Source organism: Vigna unguiculata, chromosome 11, assembly GCF_004118075.2.
Source record: "Vigna unguiculata cultivar IT97K-499-35 chromosome 11, ASM411807v1, whole genome shotgun sequence".
Classification (NCBI taxonomy): Eukaryota; Viridiplantae; Streptophyta; class Magnoliopsida; order Fabales; family Fabaceae; genus Vigna; species Vigna unguiculata.
In genome coordinates this window covers 24,276,973-24,300,283 of record NC_040289.1, presented here as the reverse complement: position 1 = coordinate 24,300,283, position 23,311 = coordinate 24,276,973, and the positions used below count along the sequence as shown (strand labels likewise).

At 33.3% G+C, this 23,311-nt stretch overlaps 1 protein-coding gene across 2 annotated transcripts; it reads left to right on the top strand.

Moving 5' to 3' along the window:
- Positions 1–10,758: 10,758 nt before the first annotated feature.
- Positions 10,759–22,138, top strand: LOC114169304 (AP-5 complex subunit zeta-1). 2 transcript variants are annotated; one of them, XM_028054404.1, is made up of 16 exons: positions 10,759–11,045; positions 11,151–11,291; positions 11,371–11,462; positions 12,485–12,581; positions 12,958–13,001; positions 15,081–15,169; positions 15,586–15,677; positions 15,766–15,912; positions 16,232–16,379; positions 16,522–16,598; positions 19,930–20,001; positions 20,805–20,852; positions 20,932–21,059; positions 21,157–21,316; positions 21,399–21,609; positions 21,783–22,138. In XM_028054404.1, the coding sequence occupies exons 1-16, from the start codon at positions 10,935–10,937 to the stop codon at positions 21,830–21,832; spliced, it is 1,707 nt and encodes a 568-aa protein (XP_027910205.1). In that variant the 5' UTR covers positions 10,759–10,934; the 3' UTR covers positions 21,833–22,138. The 2 variants fall into 2 exon arrangements, with proteins under 2 accessions (XP_027910205.1, XP_027910206.1); XM_028054405.1 differs by lacking the exons at positions 10,759–11,045; positions 11,371–11,462 and having other exon boundaries at positions 11,260–11,291.
- The last annotated feature ends 1,173 nt before the right edge of the window (positions 22,139–23,311 follow it).

The following is a 23,311-nucleotide window of genomic DNA, read 5'->3' as shown; positions in this document are numbered from 1 at the left end:
AAGGGAAGCTTATCGAAAGGAGGAGTGGAAGCTGCTCTGCTAATGCCCTGGCCAGTCATTGAATGGGTAAGTCGCCAATTCCTAAAACGAACTATTTAATGTACTTTATCCGCCCGCTGGGCTACGAGTGGGTATTTTACCAGAGGTTTTTGTTGTATCAATCTACTCCTGTGAAGGTCTATCTATTTTTTTTTAGTTATTCAGTTAAACCAATGATTCGTTATCAAAAAAATTGAGTTATTTTTACGAGTTTAATATGTTGATAAATACGCGGAACTAAAAATTCATTTCGAACAATTGAACCTTCTCAAATTGTTTCTTCTTAAGAACTAAAAAGATTTGTGCTAAAATAATAGATGTCAAGAAGAACAAGAGGCCCTGAAAGGAGAAGAAAGGTTGGAATGCCAATAGGCGTCTATATTTTGAATTCACCCGACCCGAAAGTACACTATCCATTTTGGGAACGGTCTGAACCAAGGAATCCCTTAAATAGGATTCAAAATGGATCTTATTCTATCGTTGATCAGAGATTTCTCTATGAAAAATATGAATCGGAGTTTGAAGAAGAGACATAGGGCTAAAGAGAGAGCCAAATAAGGATCTTTCGTGTATAATCCTGCATAATCTCGAATGTTATTAGTTTCGGTACGTAGACCAAATGATACAATCATACTTCTCACCATTTCCTACTTCCATTATTGCTTGTGTACTTATTCATAGTTTTTCTCCTATTTAATTCATCCTGAATCCCCTTCATGGACCCCTAACTCGAGCCACACAACTTCAATCTCTAAAATCCACTATCATCGTTGTCGCCTAGTGGCAGGCTATGGGCCGCCAGGCGATGCATCACTTTCTGGACAATTCTAGATTTGGTCATGCACCCCGAGCAAATTCTAATCACAAATAACTCATACTAGTTTATCAATTTTCCCTCAATACCCTTCTATTATCCACTTATGATTACCGATCGTATGTTAGGCCTCCAATACACAGAATCACGTTATTTTCGTCTATCTACTTTACTCCAGAATGTAAATACTCAAATGATCAAACCCTAATATGCACCTCTATCATTTTCATTAATTTACTTTGTATTTATACTGAACTTTCACATAACCCATTTCCTTTTAATCATTCAAAATAGCCTAGAGAGCTCAAAACATTCAAAATCGAACCAATTTGGCTCGTGTCACCTGGCAGGTGTTCATCATCGCCAGGCCCTTCATCCAGAAACCCAGAAAAATGGGTTGAACAACATGTGTCGCCTGGCAGCCAGATCATGTCGCCAAGCAGTTCCTTTATAGGAACCCAAAATTACGCAGAAAGACATGTGTCGCCTAGCGACAGTTCATTGCCCGCCAGGCAGTTTCTGGAAAAATTCCAGAAACACAAATTTCAAGCGAAGACAAAGAATGATCATGCAATAATATACTATACATCATGCATTTAATCTTAAACAATCAAATTAACGAGACTCAGCTCCCCTAACCTGATTTCCTTTGCTTAAAATTGGAAGTATGAGAGTTCCTTTTGATGTTAGCACGTGACTCCCTTTGGCCAGCTCCAATGCTCTCCAATTGGCCTCCAAAATCTCCCTCACACTAAAATTCCAGCACAGATTGTCATTCTAACTCCAGAAGGCTTCTCTCTCACCCCTTAATCCTAATTATAACCTTACTTTTAATTGGTTTAATAGCTAAAACGAAAATTAACATTACACTCACTTAATTCTCATTGATTTATTGTTTTATGGTGGTTTTCCAACCCTCTTGGCTGCTCCCTTCTATAACTAAGGTTTTTGGCTTTTCACATTCAAGCCAAAAGAATTTTTGGCAAAAAGAAAACTTAATTAGTGACTACCAAGGTTCGAACTCACATCCATGCCAAAGTCAAGTCAGTGCACAACCGTTTAACCAATCCATGTTTCATGATAATTCCCATAAATATATAGAATTATATTATCACTCACCACGCTCAATTATATTATTAAAATAATGCACAATTAAAATAACACACAATTGGCACACACAAGACTTGAACTCAAGTCCTCTTACACAAATAAGTACTCTCAATCATTTAAGTTAGTACTTTTCCCACGTCATATCAACTAACATTTAATTCCATAAAGGCTCCCAATGCCCGCATTTATTAATTAATTAAATTTCGCGGATCTTACAGTTGTTCAGCCTCATTTGAACCCATAAGACAATTTATAGCAATTGGAATGGTAGTTTCTTTGCAATTCTCCATTTCAAAACTTTTTCAGTAGATCAAAACAATATTTTGACTAACTTAAAAATGTTCCTTGCTTGAGTTGTTTGACTTACAACCCTATAAAGTAGGTTAGCTTACCCATTATAGACATTTCAAATTCACCCTGCATAGCTACAACAAAATCTTCATACATAGAGTTATTATTTGAGCCAAATATAATATCATCAACATATATTTCAACAAGTATGACATCACTTTCATGTTTTCTAATGAAGAGTGTTTTATCAATAACACCTCTAGCATATCCTTTTGATAAAAGAAAATTGCTTAGCCTTTCATATCATTGTCGTGGTTCTTATTTCAAACTATAAAAGGTCTTTTTCAATTTAAAAACATTATTAGGATAGATGTGATCTTCAAAGCCAAGGGGTTGTGATTCATACAGTTCTTCATTTAAGAAACCATTGAAGAATACACTTTTCACATCCATTTGAGACAGTTTAAAATTACACATGCAAGCATATGGATATAGTAATCTCACAACTTCTAGCCTAGCCATAGGTGCATATGTTTCATCAAATCAATGCCTTCCTCTTGATTATACCCTTTAGCCACTAGCCTAGCCTTATTTCTAACAATATTTCCATCTTCATCCATTTTATTTCTAAACACCCATTTAGTATCAATTACATTCATGTAATCACTTTTAGGAACTAGAGACCTCACATCATTTCTAGTAAGTTGGTTAAGCTCATCTTGCATAACAGTAATCCAATTACTATCATTTAAAGTATCATTCACATTCTTAAGTTCAATTTATGAAACAAATACAACATGTTCACAATAAGTAAGTTAGCATCTAGTGGATACTCCTTGATTAATGTCACCAATAATATTTCCCTTTGATTGCCCTTTAAGAGCAATCCATTCCTTGGGTAGGTTGTTGTGAACTATTTTAGTCGACTGAATTTGATTTTCAACTGATTCATTTACTGTTCCAGGTTGCTTTTCCAAGATTATATCTTCCTCATCTGCATATTTTAACACTTGATCTAATATTTTACAATTAAATTCATCAAATACCATATGCATAGACTCCTCAATGATCATTAACCATTTATTATATACTTTATATGCAAGATTGTTTGTAGCATAACTAAGAAAGATTCTTTCATCAGCTTTTGCACCAAACTTGACAAGATTTTCCGTACCATTATTTAGAACGAAACATTTACAATCAAACACTTTTAAGTGAGTTAGACCAGGTCTTATACCTTAGAAAAACTCATAAGGGGTTTTCTTTAAAAAAGGCCTAATCAACACATGATTTAAAGTATAGCTAGTTGTGTTGACTACATCAGCCCAAAAATACATGGCAATAAAGTTCTATTCAACATGGTCCTAACAAGTTCTTCAAGTGACCTGTTCTTTTTTTCAACAATTTCATTTTATTGTGGAGTTCTAAGAGCAGAATACTTATGTTTTATACCATATTTTTAACAAAACATTTCAAACTTTCATTTGAACTCTTTTCATTTTCTAAGACCTTGGCAAGTCTTTTGAAAGCATGATAAGTATAATTTTTGGATGCTAAAAGCAATGTCCATCTAAACCTAGAGAAATAAGCTACTATGACTAATGGATAAAAATTCCCACCAAGACTCATGATTCATGAAGGTCTATATAGGTCCATGTGAAACAAAGGTCTTTCAATTGAAACATAGTTTTTAGGTTTGAAAGAGACCTTAGTTTGTTTTCCTTTTTGGCATGCTTCACACATCTTATCCTTCTCAAACTTAAGTTTTGGTAGTCCTTCAACTAGTTGTGTTCTATTTATCATGTTTAAATGTTGCATATGAATGTGACAAAGTCTCATATGCCATAACTGATAATTGGCATTATCATGTTTTTATTTAACTTATTTTTACATTGAATTGTTATTTTATTTTTGGATTTTATTTGATATTTCAGGTTTTATTCAATAAAAGTGGAAAAGATAGATGATGGGGATATATTTTGTAAATAAGTGGAAATTACAAAGATTTGGGAAGATTATCAATAGAATAAGTGGAATATTGATTAATCAAAGATTATCAACAATGTATGAATTTTGCACTTGTTGGAGTCCATAGTGATAGTTTGGAAACCCAGATTATGAGTTTTAATTGCATGTTCTAGATATTGTGCATATGTGGGAGTGTCAATTGATCTGAAAGATAGTTTGGGGAACCTGAGTATGGTAAAATAACTATTGATTTCAAATGCTAGACATTGATGTGATCATTAGCCATTCTTGAGCATCAACATATTGATAATCAATGCAAACGTAATAGTAAAAATTTCTAGACATTAAGTTTTTATTACTTCAATTTAAGCTTTTCTACAATGAAATCAAGACATGTTACAAATGATGTGAGTGTGAGACATGAAAATAAGAATATACTGTTTAATGTTAAACTTTGAATGGAACCGTGGAACCAAATCTTGGTGAAGTTTTGATGAAGGATTATCTTGTTTCCTTTTAGAGTTATGAATATGGTGAAGTTGTTTAAGAAAGCTTTTTGAAAATTCCCACTGGACATTAAGATAGCATGCTATCTAGATGTGAAGGTTCATTTCTCAAGCTCATGAAAGGAAGAAGAGAGTTGGATTCAAGCTTAAACACACACGGCAATAACAACACTAAAGAGCAAAATGAAAGAAGAAACAATAAAAATGGAAAGCATAGAAGATGAAGCATGGAAGAAGCACGCCACTCATAGGGGGGGATCTAAGCCAACCAAGCCCTAGAGATGAGTGATGGTGCCGCCACTTGCAAGCAAGATAAGGCAAAGGTGAGTTCACTTCTAGGAAGGAGAGCTCACGAAAATTTAATGGTTGAAACACAATAGTTTAGAAACAAAATGATCATCCCTTTTACAAGACAAGGAGCACCCTTTAAATAGGAGTTCATAGGGGTCCTTTAGCAAATACAAAAACATGAAAAGGGATTAACTAGCAAACCCTAAACCTAATGTGAGAGTGAGTCTTGGCCAAGTGAAGGGAGATGATTGGTGGAGGCATTCCCATGAGGATTCTAGGCCAAAAGAGGAAGGAGACCAAGTGACCTTCTAAGGCATAAACCACAAAGGCAAAAGGAGACAAGGTACATGTCTACTTTTGCTTTTGCTTTTTGCTTCCCTCTCTCTTCCACTTCATCCAAGTGCTCCAATCACCAAGTGCCACCCAGCCATGCTCTACTTTCTCTTAATTACCTACAAAACAAGACAAACAAGGATTAGCATGTTGGTTTAAGTTAATCTAATCTTGGTCAAAGGTCAACTTTGGATCAAAGTCAACAAGTCAACCAAAATAAATCAACTAGAAACCAACTTAGGGAATTCAAACTAAAGTAATGCAAAATAAAGATAAAGGTGATGGAATAGAAGACTCCCCTCTAGACATGCTTCTAGTGATCCTTCTTGAGGGAGCTTCTAAGGAGGTGGTTATGCCTTCATCAAGTTTTATCTTATATTTTTCTTAGGGGTGGCAATATGGGCCTGGCCCGATAGGCCGACTCGCAAGCCCGTCAAAAAAATGCGAGGTGGGCCAAGACATTGAGCCGCAACCCGCACGAGCTGGCCCATGACCCGCAACCCACATAAAAAAAACTTGACTTGTGTATATCAATTACTTTCCTTCTAGACTTTTGCATGAACATTCCAAATTCTTGTATAACTGAAAACGACAAGTATTATGTATTTTTGAATGTGCTAAAATTTGAATAATACATCATGTTTGCAAAATACAAATATGAATATGATGAAAATGTTGAATTATCAATTTATCATCCAACTTCCCAAAGTTTTTGCTTAATTTTGTGAACTTGTTAAAGTTTTCAAATTTGTTGAACATTGAAAGCTTTATAATAACTTTTTTTTAAAAAAAAATTTCAGGCTGGCCCGTGGGCCTACACTTATGCGGGACGAGCCAGCCTGGCCCACATTTTGCAGGCCTAGTGCAAGCCAGGCCTAAACGGGTCGGGCTGACCCACATTGCCATCCCTAATTTTTCTCAATCAAGATTCATTGTTTCCATTGTGTCAATTTCTGTTTATATTTTACATATTATTTTCCCTTAAAACCAAAAAAATGTTTTGTTATTCTCATCCTTTATTTGTAACAAATGAATTAATTTAAACCACATTAGTCCCTGCGGGATACGGTATTTGGACTTGTCCACCGTATTATTTGTACGATTTGGTACAATTGCCGACACTTAACAAGTTTATGTGTCATCTTCTTTGGTAAGAAAACAATGTATGTTATTTGATGCATGATGTAGATCAAGCAAGTATATGTTGTTAATTCTTTTTCCTATTAACACAATGCTACCACATGCATCAAAGATAAGATAATGATTAGGTTCAAAAACTACTTTATAACCCTTATCACAAATTTGGCTTATACTTATCAAGTAATGCTTCAATCATTGATTATGAGATACTTACTTTGGGTTGCCAACTTCTATCAAGACACTTTAGCACTTTGATTTTTAGCTTTTCGTTATCCAAATATTTTCCCAAGCCTATGAGTAGAGATGTCAAAATAGGTTTCAACTCATGAGCCAACCCGGCTCACCACGGGTTCGAGCCAGGTTGGGTTGAGAAAAAAATCAGTTTTTTCAAAAGTGGGTTGAACTCAACCTGACTCACTTAACTCACGAGTTAAACGGGTTCGAGCCGGGTTGATGGTAGGTTAACCCACTTAACCCACCAACATTTTTTTACAATTTTTTTTAATTTTTTTAATAATTATTTACTACCCCTAATTATATAGGTTCAAAATTTCATATTTTTATATGCTAGAATGTTGCTCAATAATATTTGAATAGTTTGAATGCTTAATTAATTTTATTGTCAAGTTATATACATTGATACTTTAATCTTTAATTATAATTTTTATAGTAAATTACTCAATCAATTGTCTTATAAAAAAAAAAATTCTACACTAGCATGACAAAAATGTGTAGTTTTTTTTTATTTATATTTTGTTGAATAGCATGACAGAAAATATGTAATATTAACCATGTTTTCTTGAACTATATGGACAGTTTCTTGAATATAATTCATCATATATTGGTGGTGAGCATGATGAAGACATTGGTTCTTGATTTTATTGTGATTGTCATCTCATAGATTGCTTAAAAAATTATTTAAATATATGAATACTTAAAAATAAATACATAAATAATTTTTTTATGTGGGTTGGTGAGCCAACCCATTTAACCCACTAACCCGTGGTGGGTTGAGCCGGGTTACAAAATTCCTGACTCACCATAAAGTGAGCTAGGTTGGGTTCACTCATTTTCAACCCTCCAACCCGACTCATGGTGAGCCAACTCGTGTGAGCCGGGTTGGATCACTTTGACATGACTACCTATAAGGTGGTTGATAATGTGTGTGAATATCTTTTGTACTTCAACAATTGATTCTACTTGTTGCATCTTGAACAACTCATATTCTTATATCAAAGCATGCTTCCTAGCTTTCTTCACATCATCTACTCCCTCATGTGTGACTTCAAGTACATCCCACATGTCTTTTGTACTTTTGCATTAAGAGACTCTAAAGAACTCATTCATGTCCAATGAAGAGGTTAGAATGTTCTTTGTTGTATAATCATATTGGGCAAATTTCCTTTCTTCTTTTGTCCATTGGTTCCATGGCTTGTCAGTCTGCTTGTTATCAACAACATGTTTAGGAATGTATGGTCCTTTCATAATTGCATCCTAAATGCCTTGGTGAATTGATTCAATGAAATTTTTCATGCAAATTTTCAAAAACTGATTATTAACACCACTAAACATAGGTGGCCTATGTATAAAAGCATCTTCTGCAAAAGGAAGTTTGTTTTCAGTCATTTTTCAAAAACAATTAAGGATAAAAATTGAATATCTTTCAAAAACCTTGCTCTAGATAACAATTGTAAGTAATGGAAGAAGTAATTAGCCAAGAAGGAGGGGGTTGAATTGGCCTTTTCGAAAACTTTGGTCCCTTTTTAACTTGTAAAAATACCTTTTGTTGAATCATAATAACCAAGAACTTAGTATACAATTACTGTTGAACCATGCACTTTCAATAGATTGAAAACAGAGTTAACAAATTGATTTTATTAAATAGATAACATAACATTATATTTCAACATATCAAAATATCAAAACAATCCATTAAAATACTTAGAAATTCTGCAAAAATACAAATTTGGAGATTAACTCAGAAACAATATTTAAAATTTATCAAGTTGACTCAAATCAATAATACAAATAGAGATATAGTCTCAGATTGTGTCAAATCACTCAAGAACTATTAAAAGACTATTAAAAAAATTTCTTAAAACTTTATATTAAGAACTAAAGAAAGAGAGAGATACAAACACAAGTACACAATTTTTTATACTAGTTCACTCATAACTAAGCTACATCCAGTTTTTCAAGGCAACCCGAGCCTGGCTTGCATTATCTGAAAAGGTTTACACAATCCACAAGATTGCACTTTCAAAATATGCAAAAACAAACACCAAGACTCTTGAATCCCATAAGAGTCTTAACAAGCACAATAAGATCCCACTTGTAGTCTTGGAAAACCACCAACCAACACCAAAAACTTGAGAAAGATCAAAACTGAATTAAGGCTCTCTCTAGCCAACCAAACCTCTTTCTCAAAGTTCCTTAAACCAAACAAAAATGCTCCAAGAAATCATGAACAATTGCACTTTTGTATGATTTAGAGAGAGTGAGTTTTTTTGAGATTTTAATGATTTCGCGCTCAAAATGACAAGTGTTATAACCCTATCTAAAAAACCATAACTTATATCCTATTTGCTAGCATATCAACAGGTTGATTTTTCCATTCAATTTGTTGATTTCACTTAACTTAAGTGAAATCAACTGATTAAAAGTTAATTCAACTAATCGAATATGTAACTTATAGAACTATATCAACAAGCTATTTAACTTGTTAAAAACCCATTTAACATGTTAAAAGACACTAACCAAACCCTAGACATCATCTATACAATGTCAAATTATCTACATTAAGAGCACCAATCTTCAAGCTTTGTGATCTTCATGTGAAGCCCATATTCAGCACACACTCCAAGCTTGATCAACACGCAAATCTCTAAGTCTTCACATATTCATCAATTTATCATAGCTTCATCACATCCAATGCAATGTCTTCATATATCTTCATTAAATCTTCAAGCATCAAATTATTTGTGCTAACACCTCTCACTGGTGAATGCAGAATAGGGCACAACAAGGACGAAAAAGTATGCATAACGAAAGAGACAATAAAGGATCGTTGCAAGGTTGCGCGCAAAGTTCCAATCACTAAAATGTCTTCTTTCTAGTAAGTGATTCAATGGATTAGAGAGAAGGACTACGCAAATCAAATTGTGGCATACTCTAGGTTCCAAAGCACTAAGTGTTGACAATAATCGCAAATTTTAGGGTTTTCGACAAAGAAGAAGGATTTTGAAGAGGTTCTCCGAAAAAGAAAAAGGATGAACAATTTCATAAACCTAGAATGCTCTAATTTTTTCAAACCAATCGTCTCTCACCCTCACTTAGTTGTGCCAGCATAAAAAAAGAATAAAAAATTAAAAATATATATCACATGCGATGCCACATCAGGAAATAAAAAAAAGTAAGAATTTATTAACTTTTATTTCAAATATTACCTTCTTTGTTTTATATTATTTTTCATTCTTAATTTTATCCTTTATAATTTATAATTACTTAATCATTTAATAAATTATTAAAATATAACTTACATTAAAGTATTACTTACTTCTATACTATTTTTTTTTTCATTTTTAATTTTATCTCTTTACAATCTCTAATTACTTGATCATTTAATAAAGTTAAATTTAGAAAAATGTATTTTACTTTTATTTTTTAAAATAATATCATTTAAAAAATAATATATATTTTTATCAGCAATATAAATTATTTACACTACCATTTAAAAATTATCTCCCATATGAATTGTTTTTCTAATCAACTTAATCAATGACACGCATCCTTAAAAATTATTTTAAAAATTAGTTGATTTTTAAAATAAATAAAAAATTACTCTTTTAGATAATTTTATCTATAATGAAATATTTTTATCTAATGTATTTTAATATACTTTTTTTTAAAGTATACCTTATATTTAAAGTATTAACTTTTTCTCTTTACTATTTTTTTAATTTTTAATTTTTAATTTTTCTTTTACATAATTTATACTCTAATTTTAATATATTTTATTATTTTTATTTTATAAAGTTTATTATTTATATTTTTATAAATATGTTGACTTTTTATAAACTTAAAATATTTATTATTATTTTCCCCTCATCTAAATCTCTCTTCATAAATACATAAACAAAGTATTTAAAATTAGTTTTAATATAAAAAAGATAAACACATACAGTAGTATATTGAATTTTTTTTTAAAATTCAAGCTGCATATTTAACGGCCGGTAGTAAGAGAAGAAACAACCGCAACAATCATTTCAATTTTGTTGGATATCGATTATTTGGACCGTTCTTCATTTTTTTTTATCATACGGTTCTGAAGAGTAGTTCTCACTCGTGTCAAACGATGGAAGAAGGTCATAAAGGTGCACCTACTCATACTCTATAGCGTTTCTGTTGCTGCTCCTTCAATTCGATCTTTCGTCGCAAAAACAATGTCAGAGAAGGACTTAGGTTGGGATTTTCACCTCCGAAAGCTCTCTGTCAGTGGCAGAGACTCCAACACCGCCAACGATCCCGCTTCTGATCCTTCCCTTCTTCCTTCCGTAACTCTTTAAATTCCTACATTTTCATTCCATTATACTCTCTCTCTCTATATATACATATATATTGTTAAATATTAACTTTGTTATTGTTTTAATTTTGACTAGGTGAAGAAGCTTCATGCTTTATGCAAGACCGAGAATTCCGAGGACTTGGTGGCTAGGGTTTATACCTCCGTTAACAAAATTTTCCAGCGCTCTGCAGCTTCCCTCTCTCAATCTCGAACCTCCAATGGCCTTCTTTTGCTTGTATGTTTTTTTTTTTAATAAATTGTCGATTTTATCGTAAATATCGATTCGATTTAATGTCTACATAATTGGCTCTCAGGCAATTCTTCAGTTTTACCTAGACTTTGGGGAGATTGTTCTTCACGATGCTGATCCTAGTCTTAGGACATTTTTTCGGTCGTGCTTGAGCAGGTGATATTATAGAGTTTAATTTCTATGCATTGCAAGCGGAAACTTGTTTACACAAACAACCAATTAGAATCAGTATTATTTTTAAGGTAATTAGTGGAAAAGTTAAGTTATGAAGTTCTATTTGGATAAACTCGTCTAAAAACAGTTAGAGAAGGGGAAAACAACTTCTTCGTAAGTAATAATTAAATTTGAACAAACTATTTCTAGGAAACTTTCCCCCATTAGCTTCTCCATAGTGTTGATTTATAACTTGTACATAAGTTAGTTTGTAGCATATGAAGAACCTTTTTCTTTCTTTCTATTCTTGTATATCGGTTTGTAACTGGGTGTGACACTAAAAATCTATTACAAAACCAGTGCTTAGACTATTTTCAATATATCAATGTTAAATTAAAACCGTGTGATGTGAGGTGACTTTGACTTTGCGAGAAAAGTTAATTTTGACCGTACAATTATATATAGATGTCAAGTTAAATTTATGTAAAATTAATTTTTATTATTTTTGGTTGGGATTACAGTGCTTGATCAATCATAAGTGGTTCACGAACATAATTTTGATAGTTTGATGGAAGAAATACAATATTATAGTAATGAACATCAGTAGAAGACCAGGAAAGCCAACAAATAAAAAAGTAAATATTTTGTAGCAAGAGTTCTTTTTCATCATCATTGTTTCCTTCTGCCACCTACTCAGAGAAGGAAGGAAGCCTAGGATAGATGTGATGGAAATATTAGGAACTCTTGGTGATTTGTGTGGATTTCTTGAGCCTGAGAGTGAGGAAAATTACTTATTGTCTCAGAGACTGCTTACTCCGCCAAAATTGGGTGAAAGTATGTTTTTGAAACAAAACTTTTGTCTTCTTTTTCCTGACCAACGAAACAGTAAATAAAAGCTGAAATTTTTTATTTTATCACTGCAAAATTTACCCCCAATTCAATTCTACACTAAACAGGTCTTAAGGCTATGTAATATCATTCAAATGGGGTTATAATTCTACAAAATTATTTGTATCCTCTTGCAGGGAGTTTGCTGATCCTGTTGTTGCAGAAGCAACGCTTGAATTTCTCATCAACAACAAGAAGAAGCTTCTAACTTCCTTCCCTAACTTATTACCTCAGGTCTAACTTAAACTCTGTAGCACCTTGCATTTTTAAAAATGCTTCATGCAATGAAATTAAAACATTTATGATTATCATGAGAAACTGTTTGCCCAATGAGTGTTCTGCTTAATTGGATATTCTTAGTTATTAAGTGAGATCTTCAGAATGACACAATAATAAAATGTCACTGGTGGATTATATTATTTCAGCTTTGTTTCGGGATCTAAGAGTCATATGTCTCCCTCTAAGGATTCTGAACTTCTATAGTCTAACTTGAAGCGTGTGCCATGATGCATTCAAATTAACCTCTTGATTAGTGAACTTGTTCCCTTGGGCTTGGAAATAATAGTAGCATGTGTCTATCTGATATCATATCTAATTTTTCTTTTGGCAGTTTTTTCCATTGTTATTAAAGTTGATTGCTTGGAATGGTGAAAGGTATGTACCCATATTTCTTCCATTTTTCATTCCTTGTCAGAATCCCATGATTTATGCTATAGTTAATATTTCCCTGTACAATTTTAAATACATAATTAGGAATTAATTGTATTCCATATTTAAGAGGATAATTCGGAGGATTAAGAGGCTGATAGTATATTTTATATTTGTTGTACAGGATCATTAATCCTGAATTGTAAGAATAAATTATATTCAGTTTGAGACAACCATTAAAAGAGTCTGTTCAGATAATGCCAAAGATATTTCAACCTAACATTGTTCTCCTTTTTTAATGAACAAGGGGAAATTCATGAATCTTCTTGTATTAACACCCCACAACACAATAGGGTGGCAGAACGAAAAATTAGGCACCTCATAAATCTAACTCGAGCTTCTCTTCTCCATAAAATTGTTCCAAAACAGTATTGGGGAGAACTTGTTCTTACTACTACCTATTTCGTTAATTGTCTACCCTCCAAAACACTAGACAATAAGAGTCTCATTCAACTATTCTCCTACCTTTTCACGGACTTCAGGACCACAAATCATCTTGTACCTGAGTCTTTGGATGTGTATACTATGTCCATGTTCATCCTAATCATAGGCTGATCGGGCTCTTATTATTGGTTACTCAACTACTCAAAAGGAATACAAATATTACCACCCTCCAACAAAACTATTCCTTGTGTCCCGTGATGTCACCTTTGATAAAAATACGCTATTTTCAACCCTATCTTCAGGGGAAAAGCTCATGCATTGAATATAAGGATAATTCGTTAACATAAAACCTTATTCTCCTAAGATCAAGTCTCATTAATAGTCCACCATCTATTATGTCTGATACTTCACCATTTACCGAGATTAGTCCTTTTCCTTCTTATGTGAAGCCCAAAGATAATTTGAGAACAAATTCAAAGTGCTACCCATCCACTACAAGTATGCTTACAAAGGAAAAGGTCTATTATTCAATTACCACAAGTCCATGAATCTGAACCTATACCTAAAAATACCTGACATTAATGAAAAACAAAATATACTAACCATTGCAGTTCAAGATCTTCCAATTTCAGTGAGAAAAATTGTTAAAGCATGTACTCAAAGACAAAGGTATCCTATTTAAGAGCAATTTCTCTTGTATGAATAATATCAAAAACAGTTTTCTCTGACAGTCTTGTTTGGTTTGCGGGGTGGGGATGAAAGGTAAATACTTTTCCTGCCATATTCTGAACCAGTAAGTACATCCTGTACTCTTTCTTGTGCTTCCAAATCTTAAAATGTATGTCATGGTGATTATTTTTCTAACATTTTACCGTTGAAGTGACACAAACGGTTTTAAGGGGAACATTAAATGTTAGAATATCCTCTTTGTATAAGGATAGTAAATATTGATAAAGACAGTTGGTCTTGTATGAATAATATGAAAAACAGTTTTTCTGACAGTCTTGTTTGGTTTGTGGGGTGGGGATGAAAGGTAAATACTTTTCCTGCCATATTCTGAACCAGTAAGTACAATCTATTGCTGATCCTGTACTCTTTCTTGTGCTTCCAAATCTTAAAATGTATGTCATGGTCATTATTTTTTAACATTTTACCGTTGAAGTGACACAAATGGTTTGAAGGGGAACATTAAATGTTAGAATATCCTCTTTTTATAAGGATAGTAAATATTGATAAAGAGAATCTATTTAGGTACCTGATGTCAGAATTTTGAAGATTGACCTTTGTCTATGTCTTAGGTTTCAGTAGAATATGTTATCAGTGTTGAATGGAATTAAATATAATCTGTTATCAGGGTGACAATTCTTTTTCTCTTCTACTTGTGCTTCTTCGTTGAAGTCTGTGTCATGTTTGGGGACATTCTTTGCGTCTTTGGCCCTTGGACCAGTTTTGGACCTCTAATTTACAGGTTTTTTGTTAAAATAAATAAGCCAGATTTTTGTGACAATATTCTGTCTGTATTACTTTGGTGCATGTAAATGAACCATTGGAGTGTAATTCTCAGTTTTTGTGGCAATGTGCCTAATGGATGGGGTTTGGGGGAGCAGATATTAATTAACAATTTTTTTTATACTCTTGCAGATTAGAGAAACTATTTTTGAAAGCCTTCCCAGCCTTGATGTCACCTGGGTCATTTCTTCCCTTATTTCCATCTTTAGTTGACTTGCCAAGTATGTACAAATTATATTACTATCACCACTTATGTTTTGTTTACCTTTTTATTCAATAGAAAGATTAATATTTTCAAGTATAATTGTTTGTCCTTTTGCATTTTCCCTCTTATTTTTCTTGATTACGAACAGCATAATTCAATTTATAATAAAGATTTGTGAAAAAGTTGACTGTGCTAAATTTTATGTTTAACTTTTCCTACTTTTATTGCTCTTAAACACATTTTCCATAGCAATAATCACAATTATTGTGGGCCCCTTCCCCAATATTCAAAAATAAAAGAATCTTTTGGGAAAAATAGGTAGTTATTGCAGATGTTCTGTGTAATGAGTTTGACAATATGCTGAGAATCAGTTTCTTCTTATTTCCTTGACAAAATCTTATCAATTCAACGTTTTTGTTCCCACTTTGTTAGTTTTGGTAGTAGCATTGGAAAAGGTGGAAAAAAGCTCTGGACCCTTAATTGGGAGCAGCATAGCTTCTATTCAGAAAAATACTGCCCCTAAGGTTGTCTGTGATTCTTTAAATTTGAGTGATGTCTAGCCAGTGTTGCAAAAGTGTACCCTGTAAATGTCTTTGTCTATTTTCAATGCAGATGCTACTTGCTCTTATGGATGAGGCATATACAGGTTCAACTATAGAAGATGGCGTAGGAGATTCTGAGTATGAGGATAATAGTGCAATTGATGTTGCTGATCCATTGTTCCTTGAACTTTTGAAGGATGAAAATGATGGTATCGCTGTATGTTACCTTTTATCTTGTTTGTCATGGTTGTTACTTCAATTTGTGTTGGTTCCTGTTGTCCTGTTATTTGTAAGCTAAAAGTTCAAGTCGTTGAGCCAGTTTTTCTCAGCCATATCATGTTTACCAATCAATAGTTACAGAAGATTGATAATAAGTTTGCTTTCAGTAATATTGGTTTCTTTACATCGAAAGTTTAATGTTTGATGAAATTTTGAGTTCTAACTCTGTTTGATATTGTAGCCTTATACAAATTTGTGATTTTTGTTTGGTATTTAGCTTCATTTAAATTCCTAAAGTAAATTCTATCATGTCTCAGGAACGTCCCTGGTCATCTCCAGTGATGACTGCAATATTACAGGCTTCAGTCAATAGTCCTTACTCTGATAAGCTGAAAGCAGTACTTAGCTTGACTCCTCGTCTTCTTGATGTGTACTTCTCCGTAGCATTGCAAACTGTCAATAATTGTATGTTTTGTTCACACACTTTCTATGCTTGTTTACTTTGAGGTTATTCAAAAACATTGAGGATTTTGTCATTAGAATCTCTTCTCTTTAAAGACTTGGATGCATTTACAGTTTTTCTCCTTCTTTTAAAATTAATTTTCAGCTCTGATTTGTGCATTGATTCCCCTGCTCATGTCAAGATATGCTACAATATTTCCGGACAAAATATTTTCGTATGAGGTATTGATTGTATCTTCTCTTGTCATTGTGAGTTAGAATTGCTTTTGAGAACCAGCATTTCAGAATGCATGAAGTTGTGTATTGAACTATGAGAAAAAAAAGAAGAGAAACATTGAGTTGAATTTGTGTATTTCTATAACAACACGGGTGTTATAGAAACATGATAGTTAGAGAAGATGGGAAAATCTATCCTAGAAACAGGGTCGATGTAGGAAGCCATTTCTCAGAATTTGAAAAAAATAAAATCAAAATCTGAGAGAGAAAAAGAAGATTGAACCATCAAAGCAGCTACAATGATTCTGAAATTGCAATGGCATAAGCAGAGAGAGGAGGCAACCTATACAAGAGGTGGCCGATTTGCAGTCACCATCATATGGACCACCACACACTGTCAAAGGACACCAAATTGCAAGCTGGAGACATGTGCATGAGGGTTTATGGCACTTCAATGTGTAGTGTGTATACATCGATGCGATGCGATCCCTACAGTGTGGTCAATGCTAAAATATTTATCAAACAAAGAAATTTGGGAAAGTCGTACGAGATGGGAAAACCAACTTTTAAAAATAGTGAGTGAACTAGGAGTGGAAGAGAAAGGTTTGCTAACTATTTTTTCCATTGGAGACACTGGGTAGCAAGCATGGATTTTAAGAGGCTCTAGATACTATGTTTTAACTATTACAAAAAGGAAAAGCATTAAGCTGAAACCATGTGTTTCTATGACAACTAGGGTGATTTATTTACATTGAGAAAACAAAATCAAGACAATAAATAAAGGAGACTTGGTTTCCTCTAAGAACAAAGATACGATACTAGAATAAAAATAAACATTATTAGAAATGCAGATATGATTTTTATTTCTGCATTATTAATATATAGTCTTTATTTCCAATAAATATACAATCTTTATTTCTAATAAATATACAATCTTTATTTCTTTGATCATATCACTTTGCTTGTTGGCTTCTGTACAACTATTATTAACTATTTCAAGCTCTTCAATTTTTAGAACCTTTTGCTATAGTAATTATTAAATATAGTAAAGCTAGGTTTGGGATTAATTTCCCTTGTGTATAAAATACACATAGGGGCTGTATTTATAATAAAGAAAATATAGGCTAAGCCCAAAATACATACAAAGAATAATAACAATATATACTGAAAATAAGATAGAGATAAGATATTAATGATATCTTAACACTCTCCCTCAAGCTAGTGCATACAAATCGTATGTACCAAGCTTGTTACAAATATAACCAATTCTCGGTCTCCGTAAAGACTTAGTGAAAATATCTGCTAACTGATTACTTGAGTTAATAAACTCAGTCTTGATGTCTTCAGACATAATCTTTTCTCGAATGAAATGACAGTAAATCTCAATGTGCTTAGTCCTCTCATGAAAGACAGGATTAAAACTGATATGAAGAGCAGCTTGATTGTCACATATAAGTGTCATTTGATTAACGTCCCAAACTGTAACTCTTTGAGCAATTACTTAAGCCAAACAAGCTCACAAGTGGCTGAAGCCATGATTCTATATTCTGCTTCTGCACACCTTGCCACAACACTTTGTTTCTTGCTTTTCCAAGAGATCAAGTTACCTCCAATGGAGATACAATATCCGAATGTAGATCTTCTATCAGAAGGAGATCCTGCTCAATAAGAAACAACTCTTGTATAGTTATTAGAACCATATAACAACCCTTTTCCAGGATATCCTTTAATATACTTTAATATACAAATAATGACTGTATTCCAATGATTTTCACACGAAGAATTAAGAAATTGACTTACCACATTGATTGCAAAGGAAATGTCAGGACGAGTAACTGTAAGATAATTCAATTTTCCAACTAATCTTCTATATTGTTCGGGATCTGACATAGGCTCCCCCTGATTCGGTAGAAGTTTAGTATTGGGATCCATGGGTGTGTCAAAAAATTTTGAATTCATCAACCCAGTTTCTTTCAAAATATCCAATGCATACTTCCTTTGAGAAATAACAATACCATCTTTGTTGGACTGTGCCATCTCAAACCTAAGAAATATCTGAGTTTTCCAAGATCTTGAGTTTGAAAATTATCACAAAGATGTTGTTTCATTTGAGAGATGTCATGGTTATCACTGTCGGTAAGAACGATGTCATCAACATACACTATCAAGTAGACACATCCAACACTTGAGTGACGATAAAAGACTGAATGATCTGTCTCACACCAAGTCATACCAAATTGTTGAAAAACATTGTTAAATTTTCCAAACCAGGCCCTAGGAGACTATTTTAGACCATATAAAGATTTGCGAAGATGACATACCAACCATGGTATTAGAGCTAGGTTAGAGCCATCGTTTAAAAAGCCTATCCTAGCAAGATTTCTTGGACATTCTATTTCACCTGCTATCGAACCACCTATTTCTAGTCTTACGCACGAGATGTATGTACTTCGGCGTGAGGAGGATGTGTTGGAAGTCCTACATCGACTAGAAATAAGGCAATTTCATAGTATATAAGTGGGCTGCAAACCTCACCTTACAAGCTAGTTTTGTGGGGTTGAGTTATGCTTAAAGTCCACTTCTTAATATGATATCAGAGTCAGGTTTGTGTGGTGACTAGCTCTGTATCCTGACAATGGGTTAAGTGTGTCCCACTAAGAAGAATGACGGTATAGAAAAGGGGTACTCGATAGTTAGCTCAAGAGGGAAGTGCCAATGTGAAGAGAGCACTATACAAGGATGAAGATCCATAAACCCATCACCTTAAGGTTTTGGGTTAAGAGTGATGTTAATCCCTTATGTATGGATTGGGCTTATGTCTCATTGGTGTTGTATCTCCTAGTGATCCTCTTTTAAAAGACTCAACAGTCGGCGCTAGCAGGGGATCCAGTGACAGAGGCGAAAAAAAAAAGTTCTTTAAAATACCCTTAGACTTACCATATTAAATATAATGAAATTAGGTTTGGGATTAATCTCCCTTGTGTAGAAAATAGACATAGGGATTGTATTTATAATAAATAAAATATGGACTAAGCCCAAAATACATACGAAGAATAATAACAATAGAAACTATAGAACTAAAAATAAGATAGAGATAAGATATTAATGATATATCTTAATAGTAATTGAGCCCAAAGGAATGAAATTAACTGAAATTTTTATTCTGAGGTTACTGCACGTTCATTAAGTATTAAGGTGTTCAAGTATATAACAAATACTATATTATGGTCAACAGCTTTAAGTAAAAAATACCTAAATTCTGCCTTTCAAATTTTGCTTTTGTGAATGAAGTTATTGTCTCATGCTTGTTACTTTAAATTTCTGCTGTGCTTTTCAGGTCCGCAAGCGACTTTTGGAGTTTATGCTCTCAACGTTTCAGGGTTCACCAAACTTCATTGCCCTTTTAAAGGTATTTCATGACAATATACTGCATTTTATTTATGATTGTACATCAAACTTTTTATCTTGTGATCTATTGCAATATGATGAATGTAGACTGTAAGATTGTGCTATGTGAGAATATATTTTATTTTTGGCGATGACGCACGATATAGCAGCATGTCTTTTGTGCTGTGATTTATATAGAATTTAATCTTTCTCTTAGAAAGCTAGGGCTTATGTCAAGAACCAGTCTCTTGAAGGCTTATGCTGTCGGGCTATGGCTCTTTCAAGAATAAACTTTTCTATAAGCTTTAGCCATTAGGTAAAGGCTCCCCGGCCAATTTTATATAACACTCCCTCTCATTCAAGACCCTTTGGGTTTGACGGGTTGGTAATGCTCTGCAGTCTGCACACCTGTCTTGTGACTAAATTTACTTTTGTTAAGAGGAATGGTTACTGCAGGGATCAAACTCTTAACCAGTTATAAAGGCTCTAATGCCATTTCAAGATCCAACTCTCCTAAAAATATTGGTGATTAAATAGATATTCTTGAATGATTTTATATTTAACACTGTTGTAATTATAGAAAGAAAGGAGCTAATTCTATATAATCAAGAATATTCAAATTATATATGTATTATTAAAAATGTTTTTATTTACTTCCATATCATATTTTTGTTATAAAGGATATCAAATCTCCCCTATTTATTGTATTGATTCCTTATTTCAATATAGGTAAGGCACCGTGCTTTCTTAGAAACACACAATTTTAGCTCAATGTTTGCTTCTTCCCTAGAATTTAACAAATACCTTAATGTGAATTTATTGCAGAAACCTATAATGGACAGACTTGGAGAAGCTTATGACAGCCCAGTCAAGGTTAGTCAATAACTATTTTAACTATTTGTTGAAGGGTGGTACAACCATCTTGACATTAAAATTCATTAATTTTCTTTAGACAGAATTAGCCTTGCAACTATGTTGGGCCATTGGGGAGCATGGTGGAGGTGGTGGATCTCACAAAGATGAAGCCCGTGAGCTTTTTGAGAGTCTAGAACTGCTTCTGTATGAAAACCTTTCCTCAAGGTATGATATAGTGTTAGAATACACCTAACTTCTTCCAGTGCTGAGAGATTTCTAGGTAATTCTGTGATGACTTGGTCTACTTTGTTTACTTTGGAAGTCGTGTGGGCATGACACAGGAGGTATCCCTTGGTCATGATAAGGATACTTACAGAAGGTCATCGCAGTCCAGGCTTTTATGTTTTGTTGTGACAGCCATAGCAAAGCTTGCTACACATCATCGAGAGTTAATACCAAGAGCACGTGTATCCTTGGGCAAGGTATGGTGTTGAAGTGGCAGGACCAAGCATAATAGGTTATTAATGATGTAACTATTTTTCTAATTTGGTATTTGCTTTTCAGGTGGCTCGGTCTCGAATTTCTGATGCTAGAGTATGGAGGCGTGCATGTGATTTCCTGGGTTTGATGAAAGACCCTGCTATATGTTCATCCATATTGGGGCCTTCGCGACCTACACAAGGTACAGCGCAGAAAGTTGGCAGCATAAACTGGAGTGAAGGTTCAACGAAGATGATTGCACATATTCCATTTTACATTCTAGGGGAACAAGAAGGTGAAGCATACTGTGCTCCCGTTGACATTGATTCATCTGCATTGCATGCACATGTTCTGCATTTGGGACTACATTTGAGATGATCATATTTCATTCCAGCTTCACTGCGTGTCGTGCTCTTGCACACTCATGTGCGATTTGTACTCACCTTTTATGTTGCTTACTTGCTACAGGGCCACCTTTTCATGATTTCTCATTTTCAGATATCATTCCCAAAAGATAATGGAAGCTGAAATTTACAAGTGGCCATCTCTCTATTATTCTGTATGGTCATCTCGAGGTCATTCTAATATTATTTATTTTTAAGTTGTATACTGGTTAAGCCTCCATGAATAAGCAAGTTCAGTTTTTAGTTATTTCTCCATATTTCTGGGTTTTTTTTCTTGCCTTTCAGCATTCACTCCTTAAAATGACTCTAGTGTTAAGCAGACGAGTGAGTGGATTTTGACTCTTGTTATACCAATAATTCTGTCCGACCCCTTGGATAATATTCAAACTACTGTAGTGATGTTTTTGTTCAGTTTGTTTATTTTAACTTTTTGGTGGTTACCATTGAGGTTTGTAGAAGTGCCATACTCAAATCAGTGTTGGAGTGGAAGAATTATATTTCAACGCAGCTTCTCACTTTAAATGGAGGGGGGCTTCTTCCTGCATCCCAAATGTACCCAATTTTTTTTTTTTAATTCCTACTTTGGCCTCCATAGTAAAAGTAAGTGGACTTCTGTAAACTATTTTTATTTTCAAAAAAGGCTATTACGGATATTGACATTCGGATCAGGAAATTTGAAATGCGGATGTCGACATCTGGTATTGCGGATGTTGACATTTGGTTCAGGATTTTGTATTGCGAATGTCTACATCTAATTTACGCATTTTGATATAATGTTTACAGATGTGGTTTACTAATTCAACAATTATGGATGTCGAATCCGAACCAAGAATTTGAATTGCGGTTGGGAGTACAAAATAAATGTTTGGAGGTACAGGAAAGAAGACTCTAAATGGAGTGATATTCATACTAAATTGAAATGCAGCATTGATCCAAAATTTAGGCCGAGAAACTTACTCCAACTCTAGTTAAACAAAATCAATTTTTATTTATACACCTATTCATATTATAATTTTACATCTTAAAAAAGTCAATATAATTACTTCTAAATATATTCAAATTAATGAATAAAATCACCTAATTTATTCTTCCATATATTTACTTTTTAAATTATTAACCATCCAAACTTATTTTCAAATTTTTTATTATAACTAGATAAAAAAGGATTTGCCAATTTTAATTTTACAAGAAATCATAATTGCAAAATACTATTTTCATAATTACAAATTACAATAATCGTAAATTGAATTTGAACTAGTTTTTAAGCACAATAGGATAGGACCAATTCAAGGTCAAAATTCGATTCCCCGAAAACTGTATTATGAGCTTGGAAAAAATATGTGCTACTTGTGTAAATAATAACTACACTGTGCTGATGAGGAAATAAATTGACCCACTATGTTATATGAGTGAAAAAATCTATCACGACTCATTATTCTCTTGAATGGAAACCTTTTGTGTCTAAGTATTATAGATTTCTTCTCATATGTTGAGTTGTCTAACTGATACTTAGATATCTTTCTTTTTCTTTTAGGGTGTGTCTGGATTAGACAGTAAATTTAAAAAAGAATGAGTAAATGAATTTGAATGGAT

What these genes read in the sequence shown, in the direction of transcription:
- LOC114169304 (XM_028054404.1), top strand. Translation starts at nt 10,935, where the DNA reads ATGTCAGAGAAGGACTTAGGTTGGGATTTTCACCTCCGAAAGCTCTCT. An exon ending in TTTCGGTCGTGCTTGAGCAG is followed by an intron (nt 11,463 to 12,484) that starts GTGATATTATAG and finishes ATCCTCTTGCAG; the next exon opens with GGAGTTTGCTGATCCTGTTG. An exon ending in ACAAAATATTTTCGTATGAG is followed by an intron (nt 16,599 to 19,929) that starts GTATTGATTGTA and finishes TGTGCTTTTCAG; the next exon opens with GTCCGCAAGCGACTTTTGGA.